Raw genomic sequence first — 21,284 nt, forward strand, 5'->3', positions numbered from 1 at the left:
AGACAATTTTCTTATATAGCACTTCTGAAATCTATACATCGAAAGTTACCTAAGCCTGTTACCTGATAAAGTGGTAATAATTCTCTAGCAGTTTTAAGGAGGTAAAGCAAGTTACCTCACCTGATCCTGACACCTTTAGCCTTAGACCTAGAAAGCAACTTCTTTAGCTTGTCGTCTTTGTTTTGTAAATCGTATGAGAATGATATTGTACCTGAACGAATCAAGCGTCGACGATTATCGACCAGCTGCGCAGTCTTCAATCGCTTATGTATTTGCTGATAAGTTGATCACTACGCCGGTTCAGTAGAGAAAAAGCATGGCTCGACTTAGGTAGAACCTACAGCTGCACAACTGTTTTAGATGGCATAAGGGTGAACCTTATACAACAATAACAATATCAAGTTTGATTATATGTAAATGTTTTGATTTTTTAGAATGCTCTCAATAGGGTTACAGCCCTAAACCCTATAACCGTACATTTGTAGATAAATTGATTTCAATTCAATATGTACAGGCGCCCTGCTTTTTAGATATGCACCTATCCTACAGGCAGGTTTTTCTATGTTAAGCTTCATTTGGCCCCTGCATCAGACTTTTTTCACTTGATATCTTCTATTCTATCGATAAAAAATGGAAGTCCGTATCCTTGAAAGTAGAAGTTGTATGCCAATAATCTTGAATTATACAGATGCTCCAATATACCTGATGCTTTACAGAGAGCGATGTATATATAGTCTACAATAGTTTCAATAGTACGATATGGTCGTCTCACTGCCCAACCGTTTGTGATGTCCTAAATACGTTAGGTAAGCCTCGATAGGCTTTTCAACGAGATGTTATCGTCATGGTTGAATCAATAAGAAATTGTGCTATTATTGTAAAATACACTTTGGTACATCCATATTACATAAACGACTCCATTCTTTTTTCTAGTTCTTAATACTCTTCATCCGTTATTTATCATTTTCATCAATCTCTTTAATTTTTTGGAACATATTGTTACGAAATTGCTTGGCTCCGTTTGAGGCCTTGAGTGCGCACAACTTAAACTCACCCGCCGCATGCCATAAAAATGCAGTATATATATGGAAAACCTCTGATCCGATAAAAAAAAACTGCCCCATATTTGTATGTTCGGTTAGATATTAAAATCGGATTTTTTTCCTAAGTATTTTATTTGTGGGTCAGATGAGCTCAGAAGTGGGTGACTGCGACGTTTGCTAAAATCGATAAAATCAAAGAAAATTTTTTATGAAATAATTTTAAACATAATCTTCATGATAATGTCAATAATACGCAGATCACTGGGGCAGCAAGGTTAATATATCTGTATATATATATATATATATATATAATAGCTTTCCATCTGTTGGTTAAAGGTGATTAGCTTTAACAAGATCAATATTTAGCCCAAGTGTAAATATTCAACCGAAGACTAAGCTTTAAGATTGCCACTTGATTGATTGACTGCCTTCTCGCCATCTGCTAGATAGCTATGTTTTCACTGGCAGACACCCATTCAGTTTATAAAAAAATCTCTCGCTAGACGCAAAATATTCGTATTGACAACAGAGTCATAGTTTTGCTATTATATTAAAAAAAAAATAGATATGGCACACGCCTTATTTCGGCTTAAAGTGAACTCCGATAATTACTATAAAACTGGAAAATCTCATCTATAAAAATACTAGTAGACCTAATAGGGCTGAGACATTTAATTGTATTTAAATTTTCGTGAGCTCAGGACCTGGTGATCTAATTTTTTAACATTTTAAATTAATTAGAATGGAAAATTGGCACTCACGCTACACGTGTTCACGTAACTTTACTCAATCCGTAACGTGGACCTCTAGTGAACGTATGCAAGCGATTTCTTAACTCTATATGGCTATAAAGATTATATATGGCCTCGCTTTATGCTACAGAGAAGCACGACTTCTTAGGTCTATGGTTGAAACGTAATTGGTTGGTAATTTTATTTCCGCATGGCCGTACCATCGCTATTTGAACTACTCGAAGCTTTAAAATTTTTTTTATTTTAAAAATATAAGAGTTTGGTGGCTAACATCATAGGATTTTGTATATATTTAGAGCACAAAGGAATAGGTTTACCTCTAAGGTACTTCTTTACCTATTTTCTTTTTGTCATTGTTATAGCTTCTACCTAAAAACTTAATGATTGGAATACAATTGAATATTCTCGACGAAATCTCCTCAGCGTTATATTCGCGGACAATTTATGGCAATACCGCTTAGAGTCTTCTTGTTCTTATTGTCTGAGTTATTGTATCAATGATCGGCGAATGATTCCATTGGCTGAGGCTAACATTAATTTATGTTAGATGGTTTTTTCTAAGTAGTACAACTATATGTATGTTATTATATTAATATGTATATTTTTCTAAACACTTTAATACCTGCAGATTACAGGTTTCAAACAGCGCTTTGTTTACATCCATAATATGCAATTATTCATTTTGTATTGCAAGTCTTGCAATAAGTAGATTCAAGTAAGTAGATTCAAGCATATCTCGAATGACGTTATGTTGGGGCTTCCTCGTAGCGCGTAGTAATATTCTTAAATCCCTAGTCGTTCCCAATTGGTTCTCTCTTCAAAAAAGTCTTGTAAAAAATCTGACTTCACTCGCGTGCATCACTTTTTTACATTTTTACAATTAACTTACACTGGCCTATGAGGAATATGTGTGTGCTTCTTCAAATAGTTTGAATAAACAGACGATTCTTTCAGAGCGCTACAAGAATCCATGTTTTAAAGTATTTGCGTAGCTGCATACATTATTTCCGTGAACAAAACAGCTATTTTGGACCGGCAATAAAAATATTTCTTTTTTAGGTAATCACACACGTTTGTTTCGGAGAGTACTCGTACGGAACGAATGAATCAGAAACACCTAAGATTCGGAGACACTTATTTCAACTACCTGTCTCGCACATCTTTTGGATACAGGTTACCGTGCATTTTTATATGTAATCATTACGGGATAAGTAAAACATTGTTGTCTAAGCCTGCTTCTGCATAGCCCGCTGACTGGGTAAAATTTACATTCATCCGTGAATCATCCGTGAAACAAACAGTCATTTTATGAGCAAAATATCGGTACATAAGCCAACATAGAAAACCAAGTGATCATCTAGAGCTGGCAAATTCAACACATAAAATAAATAGGCCAAAGAGAGAAACCTGTGTAAACTGAAAAATCCTCTAAAAAATCAAGAATCTGACGGCTGAGGCTCGACTTGGGACAACGATCAAGCTATTCGTGTGACCAATATCTTTACATAAACCGCACAGGGTCAGCCCAAAGTAGCCACAGTGGGTCCGTGGCAGTTGCTTATATTACTGATGATTCTGATAACGTATTATTCCCTAACGACATAGAGATAACCGGCCATCTAGATGAGTATAGTGAACCACCTTGAAACGAAGCCGTAAATAGCGCCAGCACTTAATATGGTGTTTATGATAAGACTGTGACGCTATCTTGTCTAGGCTGTTTTATCAGGTGAAATCCAATAATGATGCTGGAAGACCGACGATCCTTTCATATTTTTGCATTTCACTGTAGATAGAGTTTCTGTTGTGCAAAACGCTATCGGCCCTTTGAGTCGGGATGGAGCATTCGGCCCTAAGCCACATTCAAGCGTCGCCTAGCGTCTAATTTTCCATTTCCTTCATTTTTTGGTCATTCATTTGGAGAAGCACTTATTATCGTTTGCTACTGGATAAACGCAAGTGATATTGGAAAACCACTGTCGGATATAGGATTTCGATGAGTTTTAAGGTTATTCAAAGCATTCGGACAATGGACAGACAGCGAGAAAAATGTCAATGGTATATTACTTTTGAAAAGTTTTTGCTTTGAGATATAAGTTACAATAACATTCCTATCAGATACTCTGACACTGGCTCGAAACGCCGGAAGTGCTTATGTTAAAAAAACATTCGGATTCGATAAGCTGTGGCAGAAACTTTGCAAGTATCTTATCCCTTATTTTCCTCTGTCTAAACAATAAGCGCATATCTGAAGTTTGCTAGCCGCATCGAAATATACTCATTTCGTAAAATCTGATAGTTTACTCGTTAATATCATTCATTTAGAGCTGGCAGTGACAAAGTTAAACGTACTTTAATAATCCTAAGAAGCTTCCCTACCTACGTAACGTGTTTGCTGAACGCTCCGTTGTCATTTACCTTGATTGATGAAGGAGAGATGTAACTTAACCGTCGGATGCGAATGAACCGAATCTTGCAACTACTGAAAAGCGTAGTCTTCACAGTACATTTCTTTAATGTTCATATTTTTATCTTCTGCAACGAAATAATTCGTCTTAGCATCGGCGAAGATAATTGTACTGCGCTCGATTTGTTGGCTGGTGAAGTCCTTGGTTGCAAAAAGGCTTAGATCCCTGCTCACTCGAATTCTGTGACAAATCTCGTCTAATTTTAACAAAAATACACCCAAAGTTGAAAAGGTTATCGTGTCCTTTTTAATCGCGTTACTGTGCTCACATCCACGTCTTCTAAAGGACTGTTTTTCCTATTCTCTTTATCAGATCCTTCCATTCAGCCTGTTCCATTTGTCTGATTGTTGATAGGTGGTTATAGATACTCGTTCTAGACATTGATTTTTAACCTATTGAATAGAATTAAACATGATAGTCATGTCCGATTGAATACGCTGAAAATATACACTTTTAATGGAAACGATCGAAATCCGAGCCTGTAAAAATCGGCACGCAATTCAGCTCCGGTAATTCGTGTTCGACAGAAACGCCGGAACCTTTCCGGATATGACGTCGTGCACGTGCACGCGTCATGAGCACTGAGCTCATCTCGTGCGCAATCGATAATTTTCAATGACGATTAAGTCACCTTGAAACAATTCTATCGCGCTTTGACGTCCGGTTTAGCGAAGTACAGATTATAAAGGCCATGCGTTAATCGGTTAGGTGCTATTGTGAATGAAGATAAACAATAGATAAATGGCGAAACGCTATTGGGACACACGCAGGAATCAATACTGGTGCTAATAGTATATTGTTTATTTGGCCTCACTCAGAAGAAAGTTAACACGGCTTAATCATACAATTTTGGGGGCAATGCATAAATACGGGAGGACGCAGTTGATTAGCACGTCTAAGTCAGGTAATTTCTTCACTTTTTTTTTTTTAATTCCGTCGTTAGCCGCTGAACAGAGATGACTTGCAGTATATTTTTGTCGTATAAACTACAAGGGCAAGGCCATTGACAAAATGCATGCAATTTAGAATTTTGGAAGTACACCCCACGTATCACCGTTGGCCTAACACTGACCTTAATCCGTCTGCCGATGGAAAAGCCGAACGGTGGTGCGAGACGTAAAACATCTGGGATTGACATCTGTAAAACTGTTCTCCGTGTCCGTTTATCCAGGCCATGCAGAAGAATCTGTACTGCCTAATGGTGCGCGAACTGACACATTTACAAGTAGAAAAATCTTCCTAGAAAAATTATCGATATTAAGATTGTATTGAACCAATCTACGTTACTATCTAATATGTTATTAGCCTCGTATATGTGGGTGTGAAATCGCCAAACGCAAGCATAGTGTCGTCCACAAAAAACGTACTTTTTCTTCAATACTACATACTACTGAAAAATGATCGAAACCCGTGAGTTCTCCTCATAAAAAGGAGCACGGATTTATGCTACAAATAAAGAACACAAAACTTACAATACTAACAACTGTAGTAAAATTTTTTTTGTTAATGATATGCAGCAGATAATATATTATTATAATAATACATTGTACACTATACACATCCCCAATGCATAAATAATGCAATAACATGAAAACACCTTTTCTTCAGGGATTCTAAAACCTGGCAAAAAAGAATTCACAGGTCACTTGATAAATTGGAAGCGTGAACGGAAAATGTGTTGTATCTATCAAGAAATCACTAGTTCGCAAACAAACATGGTACATTAAGCTATCTTGATTTCTCTACCACTTCAATGGAACGGTAGCAGAAGCACAGTGGCTTCAAAAAATTGGTACTTCAGCCATATCTACGCGGATGATAAAACAGACGGTCATTAATTGAGAAGAGAAGCATATATTTCTATTGATCAAGCATTACATTTGTACACTTCTTTAAAGTGTAAAGCCGGAAAGAATGTTCCCAAAAGCTTACTTTAAAAATGTAGCAAAATTGATCGTTCTGATTGTTAGCAACCAACGGTGTACAGGCTTCACAACGATAACTTAAAATGTTCTCATTAAAGCAGTCTGCTAGTTAGCTTATAACTAGAAATATGGAAATTCGACGAAAGAGACCAGTATTCGCAGTTCTACACAAAAGCAACCCCAAGGATTTTCGACCTTCAACGAGATATCTGCAGCTGGTTTTTAATTAGGATTTCAAATTATGCTAGCTTTTTTTGTTCTTCCCTTTGAGCGAAAAACTTACTTATTAATAATCCGCGATAGTACAGACACTTCACGTCATGTATCTTATTCTTTAGCAAAGACCTTAGTTCTCCCTACAGCTCGTACGCACGAGGTACCGCCGAAACCCGGAGTAGCCCAGTGATCGATGACGTTGCCCAAACTGAACGCGCGGCGGTGTTTTGCTTTGAATAATGTTTTTCTTTCGTCCCAGAGTCGCAATACCGACTTTCCACGATGCTTGTTTGCTCGGTGGTCCCTTCCCCTGGGAATCGTTTCGTGCTTCCGGAAAGAATCAACGATAAGCATCAGATTTATTTTTCTAATGTGAAGGACGACATCGTGCTCTGACAAAATGAATGTTAGAATGAACGCCGTGATTGGTGGACTAAACATTTTTCGCACTTGGCTTCATCATCGACAAAGAATTTTTCGGGCCCAGCATTACTATTATTAGTGGGTAATGATTGTATGCTCAAGGAGTGTGCGTTTCTCTTCAACTAATTATCTTGTGCTTTAGTACCAAAACAAATGTATCTGAAATAACAGGATGAGAGGTATCGTACAGACGATTGATTTTCGTGATAAAAATAAATACATGTGTTTCCATAAATATGAGCATAATTATATACAATATTGTGCAACGCTTATGAACGAATCGTCTTACCTAAAGCCTATTAACTCGATTTAGATTGTTGCAATGGCCGCGCACGCACAGACTTAATTATATTATTCTATTATATTTTGCTCTTGTTAAACTTAGGTTTGAAATCGAAAAACATAGAGGAACGATTATTGTTTAGATATGTTTTATTTGAGCAATGGGTTGAGCGAGTGGAAGCAGAAAACCTAAAGAAGCATCCACTAACAAAACTTTGCTGCTGATAACAATAAAAACAACGAATTCAACTTTTACGGAGTTACACTAAAATTTTTAGAAAAAGCTCGGAAAGTCGTAGATCTGGACTGTGTCGCGCTTATCGGAATGTTTATGAATAACTGGCTCAAAAACGGCGTGAAGTATGCTAACTAATGTAGGATAATTATGTTAAGTTGCCTCTGTTCTCAAAGTTCCCTCGTAGAAACTCACGGTCGAACATGGTTTTTCTTTAAATTTTTTTTTATTATTATTATTTTCCTTATGAGCTGTAAGAGGTACGATGGGTAGGTAGTCAATTAGAATTTTACAGAGAATTGCTCTTTTCAAGATTTCTATTTTCAAAAACAAGCTATAAGCAGCGCATTTTCCGATTCACCCTTTGGTTTTACTATAAAGATGACTTAGTCTGCTTTGAGTCAGTGTAGTATCGTTCTATACTAAACAATGGAGACACTCATCGTTGATCGAACGATCATGGTCATGTCAGAAAATTTCTATGTACTGCCAAATTTTAGCATCTTGGAACTAATAACTTACCGGTGTTCGATGACGATTTTATTTATATTTACCAAGTTCATGCGACGAGATCTTACAGTACCTATGATAATGTGCACCACATCTTTTAAACCCCCCAAAAGTCAGGAGTCGGCGGATGCGTTCGTTCGTATACAATATACTAGACATTTGAGTAGAACGAGCGAAAAATCACAAGAGTGATAAAGAGGAAATGTTGGTTGTCACAGAATCCATTTGCCGTGAATCCGCTCGTCAGATTCTTCGAGATGTCAAGCCTTTCTCAAGCAGAATAAACAGCAACGGCTGTAAATGAGTTAGAAATATAGAAGAGGGTCAGTTGGTCTCACTTTTTTAAAAAAGTTTGCTTAAAAAATCACTGCACACTATTTGTAATGTTTGCCTTAAAGCTTAGCGTTTAATTACTTGACGTGCCTAAATATGACTATCTGTATCTTATAGTTATCAGGAACCTGAAATTGGTTTTCATTGTGTTACATGCATTGTTGGCTATTGTAGTAACGTCGCCGGTGAAAGTTACCTCTTAATACCTTCAGGATAACCTGATGCTAGAATGAATGGATCCGCTCTAAAATGGAATTAAACCATTCTACCGGTCTTTCGGCCCGTTTACTTTACATTACAACCACAGTCACTGCAGAATAAGCTGCATGCAGTATTGGCAACAATATGGAACTGAAAATAACTTATAATATCTGGAATCACGTACAAATCACTGTGTTTTAAAACGGAGACAACTCGTGGGTGTAATATAGTCTTTTGTATGGATGTCCTTAAACAGTACTCGGCTGTATTAGCTAATGACTGACAATATATAGCTCAAGGGTTTTGTACCTCGATCGCGCTCGACGCAGCAGTTACCTACTATCTCTTTACTCTTAGCCATTGAACTGCATAAAAGTAGATTTAGTTTTAAAAAATGTACAATAACTGTAAATATTAATCATTGCATAAGCTGCTGAAATACTACAACCGTGTTAATAATCAGCTTCACTTGACGTAATAAAGGTTCATTTGTCTTGTTGATATAGAATTTTTTTTTAGGTTTTTAGAACCTCTGAATAATGGTAGCTTATGAAACCTCAGAAGGCCGAGCTAAATAGATATGGAAGGGAAACAATACATACGTCTACTCTGATTGACCCCGACCACAAACTTCCTGCCAGCCCTCTGCGTCATCAGTAACCCGGTCAGGGTAACTAAAGTGGGACCTGTTGCGAAGTCCTATCCAGCCGCTTAATAACTCAAGCAATACGGCTCTGCGTTTCGTTAACCTACAGTACAATGGCTATTGGACATTTGGCAACGCTTTAAATTTACTTTGGAGCAAACTCATCGATGACATCAGTCCGTCATATTTCAATTCAAAAACTGTTTGAAAAAGCCAGCGAAGGACCGGCAAAACTTCGAGAAGATAATATTTTTCCATCCGATTACACTGAAAAAAACGCGAACCGATCAGTGGGAAAGATTAATCGTACGCGTCCTGGCTAGCCAGTCGCGAGTAAAAACTTGCATCTTGAACTTCGATAGGCGGAATTCGCCTGCCCATCATTGATATGATTTTTGCCAGAGTACGTAGTCTTCGTTCCCTACTGATGGTCTTGGTTTCTTGCATTGAGTACCTGCTATACGATGCGAGAAGCCGTCTAAGCCTAAACGTACGCACTTCTCTAAATGTTCCATTTTGGCATCGAGCAAATAACAGCGGCGATTCTTGACTCCTCCGAAGCACAATGTGGCACCATATACAGTGATGTCTATATTGCTGCTAAATCGTATATTAAATATCTTATTTGGACTAGAATAGCTGAGTACCGCAGTCGTCTATCGCAGCCCTAGCTTGGCCGGCGGCTTCACCTGCATTTTTTAGACTACGAATTATTTGGGCGGAGCGCTTTGATGGAGTTGGCCCATCCATCAAAAGCTGTAGCTGTATCTTTGTCTCCCGTATTAGTCCGAAGCTACTGAGTAATGTAGCCTTTGCACGTCTGATATGCCTCGGGATCTATAGTCTTTGGAGACCATTGCTAAGAAATTCTACGTAACCGAAACACGCTCCTGAGTCTTGAGGACTTCCATGCACCTGTGTCAGTCGCCACTATAAAAGGCATCAGCAGCCGTGATGGCGTGAGAATGTGTAAGTTGGGTAGAGGCGTGGCTACCACGACACAACACGCGAAGATGGGATCGACCACGAACACAATGAACAACAATAGGTTAACCAAAAAAGAAAGATGGATGCGACGATTCTTTGCGGCGACGGGACGAAACCGTATAATGCTAAAACATATATAAAAGGAAAATCGCTTCGGGAAATGCCATCTTGACGATGAATTGAGGATATTTGCCAAGTGTTTCTACAATTTGAATCGAGGTGCACACGCCGTGGAAACGCCTAGATAAGGTCAGTAACAACAGAACAAACTGTTGGCATCTATCAATACACTATGCCAGCGTCATGTATTAACTCTGGCCTTACTATCAATAAATCATACAATAATTCACTAGGAGTCTGGCAGTTGAAACATATACGATACTTACATGTTTACAGGACTACGGTTTTCCTATTGTGTTCACTGAAGAGCACGATTTGTGGAACAAATAACTACTAAACTAAATAAGTTGTACATATTTGAATAGCTGAAGGCAACTTGCACCTATGTAATAATAAAATATAGCTGCTGCGGAAATATCTATATAACAGTAAAAATAAGTTTATCTAATTAAAGTAGAGGTCAAACATACATCCGTGTAACTTGGATAAAATATGAATGACAAAAATAATGCATTTTAATAGATAAATACATTTGAGATGCTTTTCGCACGCAGTTATAACATTGGCCATTGTTGAGCCTTTCGGCATCACTAGGAGGTTTTCTGCGATAGAATTTTTCATGATACTTTCTGTTTTTAAGCTCCTGCTCCATCAACTAGCTGTGAACCAGAAAATATTAGGTAATCTAAGTACGGCTTGTGGTTAGCGGAGAGCGGTATTTTTCATTCTGTTGCTATCCTGACGGTTGTTAATGAACTATGCTGAATTAAAAGACAGCCATATTGTTGGATTAATAAATAAGACCATTGCACTCTTGCAGCAGCTACATTTTGAAGCTACTGTCTTCCCTTACTAAGTAGACCCTAAATTGACCGCCTCTCACAGATCATCACGTTTAGAAGATCCCTGTGTTTCGAATTTTAAGTCAGTTTCAAAGTCTCAAAAGGTCAAAGTACTAAGTGAAAGACTGGATTTAGAAGCTCTCGTATAGATTGGATTCGCTATTTGCAATTTATCTATATGAACCATATCCGAATATTTGATTAAATATTAATTATCTGCGTGAAGAAGGATAAGAAGTAAGCAAAGTAAATATTAAGAGGTGCGATTTCATCTGATTGTCAAACAATAATTTTAAAACTCGCAATTAAATCATTGCAGTGTTGCTGGCTATCATATTGTAGAGAGAACGAGATCGTTCGATTGATCAGGCCAGGAAAAATTATACGCTATACTGATCCAATTGGCTTATGTTTATTAGCAGCATATCAGACAGAACAAACGAAAGCGCTTGAACGGTCTGGAAGAATACAAATTACATGTTCACTATGAATCTACTTAAATTATAGTAAAAAAACTACCGTCAAATTTAGTTTAGTTAGGTATGGACCTGGCAGTGTGAGCAGAGATCATGAACAGCATTTGTCCCATCTGCCGCGTAAATTCAAAGCTTTTTTTTTCAAAAGTTATCCTAGGATTGCAGATTAAAGCTGGTCATTCGAGAAGAATATTGCGGGAAAACTTTGTAGCCTCGACGTTTTGAAGTGAATTCCACAATGCTACATATGTGCTGGCGGGCAACTCTCGCATAACATTTAGTTCTAGAACAACTCTCATACAAGTAGGTAACGGAGGGCATGATGGTGCTGTGCAATATTACTAAGCGTATCTACACTAAACTAGGGATGTGTTCAGTTCCAAGAACTTCTCATACAACGTCTACCAACGTTCTACATGTCTAATACCCATCCGCATACTTAGTTCTGGTACGCGGTTCTCACTTAGGGGTGGACCTCGACAAACCTTCCGCCCTGTAGATTCCAACTGTTGTTGTTTTTCAAGCAAAAAAAAAATGCAATTACCTTACGTAAAATGGATCCCCATCAAACTCGGACAGTCGATTTGACTCGTTGGAACTAGTTTGTTTTTTACCACGATTAGATATAATGTTTTGTCGAATGTTCTGCCATCTGAAATACACACATTTGTAGTCCGAATTTGAAATATAATTGTGCGATACTTCATGACACGATGCCATGTGGGGCAAGAAGCTTTTCAGCCGCGTATGACACGAACGAAAAACTTGAAGTGAAACGATTGGAGAAACTGCAGTCACCTCCTCAACGATGTTGTACCGCCTTGTCATCATGATTCCGAAATCGAAAGTCCGGATCAAAATCCGGATACACTGCCATATCTAATCCTCACGTGCAACACGTCAATCAATGGTACAACGGGCATAATACATAATAGAACCCACGTAGACAGATAACCAAGATAATGTTATGAACAGTTCTCGGACGTACAGGGAAACGGTTCTCCGCAAAATGTCTTGAGAAAATGGAGTTATTATGAATAAAGTATTTCGCAATGCCTAATAAGGACCGAATGACAAAAATTAAGGCGCCGCAGCCTGAAATTGATAAAAGAACATATTGCGAGAGCCAGATTCTCAGTGGGTGAAGTGCCTTACCACACACATTTAAAGTTTTTGTCAGCTTCCGTGAATTTTCTCGACTACAGCGCATATAGGTAATACTAAATTCCATTATTTATTCATTGTATTTGAAAGGTGTAAGGTATTGTTGAGCATTATGGCATACCATCGATTAATGCTCTAAGGCATTGCCGCTCGTTAGTTACGCAAATGCGCTTTTTGACGAGAATTTTTGCGTAAGGGCAATGCTGCCTTATTTCCTGATTGATGGTTATGTCCTATAGCTTTCATAGTAATGAGCGTCACTTAAGACTTCGTTTTGTCTAGTCACCCGTCATCAAACACTTGTGTGCACACTCTTATACGGCTATATTCCCTTTCGTTCCTGCAAGTAGCACAGCAGGATATGGATATAACTGGGTTCCGGGTAAACGCAGGCAACGGCTACTCGCAGCCAGCCATGTGCCTCGAAGACTTTCGGATTATTAAGTCTGATAAATGGCTGCAATCACAGATACACAGTTTGAGTTACGCTTTGATCTCATTGATCTGTGACTGTTTTCCGTTTGGTCATTTGAAGGTGGATAGTATTCAATACGTTGTCGAAAAGCAAAGAGGGAGGGCAGTTCTTCCTAGAAACTCCCAGTGAATGTTGACGAAGGTTCCCGCTAGCAGCGAAATCAGGGCAATCTTATGTAAGACTGAGTAATATATTCCCCTGCAACGTGGCACAACGGAACCCGAAAAAAAAATTCAGCTTCGTCATTCGGCGTACAAGCATCGTCCCGCTGCGAGCTGAATAAGGCAGTTAAGAAGTACGTGACTAGTACTACAGGGTCACAGCAAGCGGCCAACTCCGGTCGATATTTACCATGGTGTTAGCCGGCCAACACCGCAGGGTTCAAAAGAGTTTGCATCTTAAGTTTCCCTGTAAGCTCTGACAGTAATAGGCATAGATAATTGCCATAGCTGAAAGGAGACGTTTAGCTTATAATTGTTATAGTGTTTTTATTGTCCTAAGCTTTTTCTCAAGGCCTTTTACCGTACTCTTTTTACTGTGTTAAATTTTCGATAAGGAATTAAACCCAGAATCCAGTAGCGGTGAGCCCAGCCCTTACAACGGCCTTTTGTTTTGCTTCCAATAATAATAATAATAATAGCAGTAAGGATAGCTATAACTCTGCATCAGGAATGACCATACTATGCTAAAGGTTACTGTCAAGGTCCCTGAAGGGCTGAACCATTTTTGCGCAGCGCAGGTCTCTTGCACGTTAGACGAAATCAATGTCTGTGTGTAACTGGAGATTATTTGAACTGGTTTGTGGTATCCGAAAAAGTGTACATTGAATAACGCTAATGAAAGTAAAAGCTCATTTACACGCCTTCGTTGCACGGGTTATCCTATAGAGGATGTTCACCTGAGCCTACTTTTCTTAACTTAATGTTGTAATGTAAGGTAGGTATGCGTTGTACATATTAAGCACAGCTATTGCTTACTCTGCCCAATGAAACGAAGTGGTAGTAGATAAGGCATGCCGTACCAGTGTTGAATAGTTCAGTTAATCCGACGAGGTTGTCAAAGTCCGCCGATGGCACCTGGTCCCTACCGAAGAACGATAGCCAACGAAGGACGTGTGTGGACTCGCGCACACATGTCAGCTTGTCTTCAACTTGTCCTGAGAAATATGAAAAGCGCACGATACGGTGACATACTGCAAAATGATCAAGCATTTCTTTAACCAGGTATCGTCCGAACAGCATTTGAGAGCGTGTTTCCTTTAGACCTGCTTTTGCGAGAGCGGGCAGAATGGCCAGCTGTTGTGCTAAGATGAATGCCGTGGGAAAATGAAGATAACGAAGCGCTAAGCTGTAGCCTCAGGCATGTTTGACACGCAAAAGACAATGTTGCTTGACAAGTAAATCTTGAAGTTCAGACGCGAAGGTTTACCTGCACCTGTCAAGGCCAAGTGGTGCTGACGCGTTCTAAGCAATTTCGAATTTGTTGAAGCCGTACCATTCTCGGGAACGTCTCAGGCCTTAATTATTTATACGGAGGCAAATAACTAAGCTAATAGGTTACATTTGGGTGATAAGATACACGTGCAGTTAAACTAGAACTATAGTAGTACAAGACTAAGGCGATGCTTTTTCGAACACAAGAGGACGTTTTCTTAGTCTCAAGTTAAATCTAGTAAATTTATCTCAATTTCGCATTGGCATTCTGTTATTTTCTCCCTCCACTGGACATGGGCAAAGTTTTTTTCTGCCCAAGAATGTTTGACGACAACTTAACTACTGATGTAAATTACCTTGTTGACATTTTAGACACAACAAAGACACAAATCGGTTATATAGGCAAAGGTTCCACCTCAATTAATGTATTTTTGTTTCTATTTTGTTATTGTAGATGTTTTTCTCCTGTTACGATCTTTCTCAGCATGAATGAATAGTATTATCCTTTTTGGTGCTTATGTGAAGATGCTAATTATCATTATAACGTTCTATGGGCTGATGATACGACTACACAATTCATTTCGATCAGTTCGGGGCTCACTAAAATATAGAGTTCTTTGCTATACGACCCACTTTGCTTTATTTACTTCTTTAACATTTAAATGTATTCCATGAGTTATTTTGGGAATCATTGCGGGTCACTCGTTCCTTTTCTTCTCTCACTCTAGTATATATCTTCCTTCACTAGTAATGACAATTACGTTATTTGTTGTTATTAGTCATTTTGCTGAAGTCAGGCGCGTTGATACATGTCCCGTAAACTCCTAGTATATATATCAATAGAGCATTTCCTTAATAATAATAATAAGGCTAGCTGTGTGCTGTTTTAAGAGGAAAAAAACTTATCTGTCTAATAGTGGCTGGTTATAGATGGAAATTTCGCCTTTGAAATAGTTTCAATAGAAACCGTTACGTATATAACATTTAATAGTAAAATATGCAAGAAATAGTTTTTCAGGTCTTTTTGTTTTTATCGATTATTACTTTTACTGTCCACAGTGAAAAATAGGTATACAAATTGATCGAATACATACAGCAACTTCATGAGGAACCCAATAGTACTTTGGCTGGCGCATTCCGTCTTAGATACGAACTATTTCATCTAATAGCAAGCGTAATTAAGATACAAGATGTATATGAAGGCAAACAACAGACCCGAGCTTCCGCGCAACATTGAAAAGCGATACATGTATAGACAAACGTTACGTGGGTCGAAAGTTTGTCGCGATTGTGATTACATCGTGACTATAATATATTCAAATGGGTAGTTCAGGCAAGAGTGACACATCTTCAGTGCATTGATTCAAACTCTAATGAGCCGACAACCCTTTACTCTCTGTGTGTATGTATGCGGGTGCAAATCTTCCCAAAAAAAATTTCCTCGAAGAAGTGTTTGTTGGTCCAAGGCTCTCTGCTATACGCATAGAAGATTTTTCATAATTCGACTACTAAGACTTCTCTCAAAATCTGTAATTTTGTCGGCATCGTCGCCGCCACTATCAACTACTATACTCGATCATATAATTTAGTAAGTTGATTTTGTCCAGTTTTCATCATCTGTTTCGTTCCTTGTCTGCTAGCAAAGCATGTTTCTCCGGTTATATGTTTCGGCCAAATGGCAATTAATAAAAGGTCGACCACAGCACCGCTTACTTACAGGTGCTTAATTTACTATTGCTCAATAAATATATTTTATTTTTTTCAAAAAGTTGAATTTCCGCCTTCCAACCCAATTACCTCGTTAATTGTCGCGGTTAACCAGCTGTGCTTCTGCCAATATCTTGTTGGTGTTCCGCCTAAAGCTGCTCGTTAATATAATATAATAGCACCTTTGTGTTTTGTAAGAGAATGCATTGCATTCATCATCAGCAGCTATTTCCTCTGAAATTGGTCATGTTGGCTTTAACGTCGTTTGGCCTCGTCCGACAACGATTATAGAAGTGCGAAAACCGAGATTCATCAGTAGGGAGCTCATTGTTAAGCGGAAATCCGTTGTTCTCAGCAAGGTCGGCATTGAGGTTACAACAGCTTCCGGGGTTTCTCTATCTTATCGAGCAATCCGAATCGCCCAGAAGCCGACGGGCAGTGCCGGGACCTACTGGCTCTAGGCATATGCCTTATGTAAACAGAATCACAGCAGGATGGTAAACAATCGCTGGCAAGACTGCTGGGATAATCAATTTCCGGTTACATCTCGAGGAGTCCGGGAAGTGGCAAGACGACTGGCGACACCTCTTGTCGTATTGACTTGCTTATGTGCGAGCATTTTGTGAGCCTTCATACAACTGACTCGCTTAAAACAGGTGTAGGTGTGTGTACATTTACGGTTTCCTATTTTGTGTTAATGTATATTAATGATTTGGATGGAGCCGCAGCGTGGGATGAAAGCTTAGAAAACTATATTAACAACTTCGTGCGATATTTGAGCGGGCAGGTTTTCCACGGACCCTTTGTTTATGGCTATTGTCATTATTTTCATTATCGTCTGCATTCGTCTCGCTCGATCGAAATTTTCGAACATATCTTGATTTCGTGCTGCGGATAGTAAGTATTAGTTTCCATTTTGTGCTTCGTGTGCTATTACCTTTATCGTTCATATATGTTATTATTATTTGTTTATCTTATTATTGTTTATCTTAGCGTTATTTGTTAATCAGTCTGTTCGTTGTATCTGATGTTTTCCTTTCGGACACGGAATCACAGCGCCGCACGTTAAGGACAAGCACGTACCATTCCCTTAGATTAGTGCTTGTATGGTACGGATTTCTTGGTAATTGGTTAGTTGGCCACAACGGTTGACAATATTGACTACATGCATGTACATGTATTAAAATATGGTATTCTCCATTTTTTGCTGCATTGTCTAGGAGCGTATGTACACATTGGCATCGGCACACGCTGCACACAGATTTCTACGTCAATTACATTGTGAGCATATCATCGTCTCAATGTTAAAACCTGTTTAGTCCGTCTATTGGCCGTACTCAGAACTTGTTTCTAATGATTCTTTCCACTAGCAAAAATCAGAAACTGTAGACCACAGCCTTCTAGCTTTAAAACAAAACCGGTCCTTTTTCACCTGCTATGTCGTCACTAACATTTTCACTCTTTAAATTTTCCCCAATCACGCATACGTATAAATTGCGAAGTTTCCCCGTTTTCTATTCCTTCGTTCTGCAGGCCCATCGCATTCCTTTTCTATCTGTATATCAGATGCGCACGCTCCCATGATCACCGTAATCATAATACGTCTGCTGTGTATTAGCGTGCCCATCTTGCATCAGTAAAACCCATCGATGCATAAGCAAACGTCGTACATTATCCAATATTTCTCATAAACACGACCTGTTTTATAAGAAACGGATCTTTAGGTGGGGTCGTCTGAAATCTACGACAATTGGGTTTAAAGGGCACGGCATGTAGAATACAGAATGCGATCAAGCAGAAGAGAAGTGTGGTCATGTTCGATGATTTTGCTGGGTCGTCTGCTTCGACTGCCGCTATCAGTACTGTAGTCGTTATCATGGCTAAGAATTGGCTTCGACAGCCATTAAATTGCGCCCAATACAGACAGCGACACATAAACTGACCCGCGTGCCCCGCGTATATATGCAGATAAGTCAGAATACACTGATTACTGTTAGATATCAGGACTGCTATCCTTTTGGTTGACGTCGTTCAGCTGGTCTTTGAGGTTGTAATCTGATGTCACTATTACGACGCACTCCCTCGTACAGGGCACTGCTGTGGCTGTCGTTCCGTTGTTGAATTTATGGTCATCCTTTAGCGATTTTGTCACCTGATGAGCCGGTAATTCGTTTCGGAACCGCGACCCGAATCGAAATCTGGACCAAAGCGAATGGTTTTCCGGAAGCGATGAGGCTCGCGTCATGCGACCATTTCGAGTCAACAGATTATTGTTAAGCGATAGTGGGTCGATCGACGGTTGATGTTCACCTGCTCCAGGGTTAGCGCTCAGTCTACCTGCTCCAGCGGTAGCAGGAACTGATAGCATATGGCTTGTAGCTCCATCCCCCAATGGTCCCTTTGGGCCCCGACCGCCCACTGACGCACAGCTATGTTTGCGATTGATCCCGGGACTTTCATCAGTTGTGCTATTCTGATACTGCCCATATATCGAGTGCAGTAACGGATTAAAACGTGCTTGCAAGCACGGACAGAACATATTGATAAAAGTTTTCCGATATTTGTTACTCAGCAGACAGTAGAGCACAAAGTTTCCCGACGCGTTGACGCACACGAGGAAATTAAAAAAGTTACCCAACACCAAAATGAATGTCGTACGCGCATCGTCAAACGTCGTGTAAATTAATAGAGCCGCGGAGGGCATCTGACAGACGAGAAACAGTATGACGACTGCGATCAACATCACGGTGATTTTGTTTTCTTGGCTGCTGGGCTCCCGAGCCGAGTTAGGTCGCTGCCGTAGCGTCATCGTGGAACGCTGTCGACGTGATATATGTACAGAGCGAACGAGAAACGTATTGAACACGATAAGGATAACGAGTGGTACGACCGTATTCATTACAACGAGTAGCCAGTAGTAAACTGTCGTGAAAAGGACATTAGCTCCCATCTCCGATTGGATCACCTGTGCGATTGTCTCGTTTCGAGAATCCCGCTCTTCGACGATCTTGAACTCAAAGAAGGTTGGAAGCGTTAACACGATCGTGTAGAGTAACACGGCCAGAATGACTTTCCGCGAGCGGGATTCTGTGCAGAGCACTTTACCTCGCATGGGATGGCAAACGGCGATGTAGCGCTCGATGGTAAACGTAACGGTGAGCCACACCGATGTATTCTGGGCTGTATCGACCAGCAGCTGCATCAGTGGCCGCATCCGCCGATAGAAGTTGTAGCGGGGATCAGTCTCACCGAATCGATGCCTCAGGCTGAAGTAGATCGTGCAGATTAGGTAGAGGCAGTCGGCGGTCGCGAGGGCGGCTAGGTAGTTGTTTGTCGAACTCCGCATCCTCCGTCGCGTCATAATGATCATCGTAAGCGAATTGAACATGATGCCAACCAGCGCCACGATTGGCACGAGCAGCTGCTGAAATACGAAGCGAACATTCTGCAGCGTCTCATCCGGCGGCTCGGTAACTGCACATGTCGAAACGCTGCAGTTATGAATGCTCGTTGCCATTTCTCGACACAGCTTTTCTGTGCCGTTAGCGGGCCCGTTACAATTCAAAGGAAGAATGGTCGTGTCCATGGTGATTTGGCGCTGCTCGCGGTTGCACCAGCAGGCTCGCTAGGCGGATTGCCACTTGGTGGCGTGGCGTGGCGTGGCGTGGCGTGACCCTTTTGGCACGTTGACGGCAGACGTAGCTAACAGCCCGGAAAAAAGAGATATTTCCTGTAATGAAGAGAAAGTGCATAAGTTAAAAAAACGTCTTTTTTGTTTTGTACTGGCCTAACGGAAATGCGAACTCAAATAAAAAAAAAAAACCGCTTCCCGCTGATGCGTGTCAACCTTGTTAATAACATATACAACATAAACAAATGTAACAATTCACACAAATACGCAAGCTAAAGACTATCAATTCCAGACGTAAATACGTTGGTATACTAGCACCCATTGTACAAAGACTTATACGCTTCGGTCAGTTATTGTGTACCACTGGCTGCGCTAAATTTGATTATAATCATTATCATCTGCCGTTATATATCTGCGTGAGGGAAGAAAATAAAACAAGCAATCGTCCCGACGTTTTTAACAACGACAAATGAGAAAGGTAAATTCGTTTGTAGATTGTAACAGCAAGTGTTCGTACGAAATAGCTGTTCAGTCGTAGATACTGAGGCGCTTAGAAGTTAGCTTATCGTCTGTAGCTCTTTGCAAATTTTACAGTATCCAACGTTTCGTATTTGTTACGCGGTTTATCATGGATACTTATTGCTGCAGGTTCACACCTTTTCGAATCAATACGAAGCGGTTTCGTTCCTCGAACAAGGTCGTGGCGTTTACGTCTTCACAAGAATTTGTTAGGAACAGGCATACCCTAGCTCATATGATTATGAATAGATGCAGTCCGGGAACAAAGCACCAATAAACGTCTGAAGTATATTGATGCCACCCCTCGTAGCGGCTGCAGGCATCGAGCGGCTATCTATAACGGGAGTGTCTTCACTGCTACACGTAAAGGCTTCACAAAATATCCGCACAAGTTCTAGCTCTGTTGTCTCAATTTCTTTGTGGAACTGGGGTAGCCTTATTCAAAGTCTCACAAGAAGCAGGATCGTTAGTGGGTGAGCAGGGAGCACGTTTTTCCAATATCCTTTATTCTTTCTGTATTGATTTTCAAAAAGAAAAAAAAAAAGACGAAACTTTCAAGCTATCGTTTTACTCCAGACTGGCAGCAGCAGCAGCAAACAATGCCTGTAGAAAATAACGATAAGGGCTTTGTTAACAAAAAAAATTTTAAAAAATGTGGATGTACGGACTCATTGATGAAAAGGCGGGTGAAAATTTATTTCGAGACGCTTTTCATTCGACGAGTTGTTGTTCTTGTAAGATAGAACCTCGCCATCGGTAAACATACATTTCGAAACATATTGCGTTTAAGATCCTGTATTTTTTGATTGCGTTTAAGACTGTTGTATATAACACACAAATTCTGTTTGTGTTGTTTGAAAGTACGCCGAGGTTCTGCCACCGACCTTTTAGATATT

At 39.8% G+C, this 21,284-nt stretch overlaps 1 protein-coding gene across 6 annotated transcripts in view; it reads right to left on the reverse strand.

The window, feature by feature from the left end:
- Nucleotides 1-5,874: 5,874 nt before the first annotated feature.
- LOC111251152 (FMRFamide receptor-like) overlaps nucleotides 5,875-21,284 on the reverse strand; it is a 97,183-nt gene continuing 81,773 nt past the window's right edge. For 5 of the 6 annotated variants that reach the window (XM_022807488.2, XM_022807487.2, XM_086989978.1 and 2 more), the window contains one exon: nucleotides 14,926-19,968. In XM_022807488.2, coding sequence (XP_022663223.1) covers nucleotides 18,232-19,824 — 1,593 coding nt within the window. In that variant the 5' untranslated portion in view covers nucleotides 19,825-19,968 and the 3' untranslated portion in view covers nucleotides 14,926-18,231. Of the gene's footprint in view, nucleotides 8,149-14,925; nucleotides 19,969-21,284 lie in introns of those variants that run through there. The other variant, XR_015328236.1, reaches the window with a different exon arrangement.

This window comes from Varroa destructor, unplaced genomic scaffold (genome assembly GCF_002443255.2).
Source record: "Varroa destructor unplaced genomic scaffold, Vdes_3.0 BEIS01000005.1, whole genome shotgun sequence".
Classification (NCBI taxonomy): Eukaryota; Metazoa; Arthropoda; class Arachnida; order Mesostigmata; family Varroidae; genus Varroa; species Varroa destructor.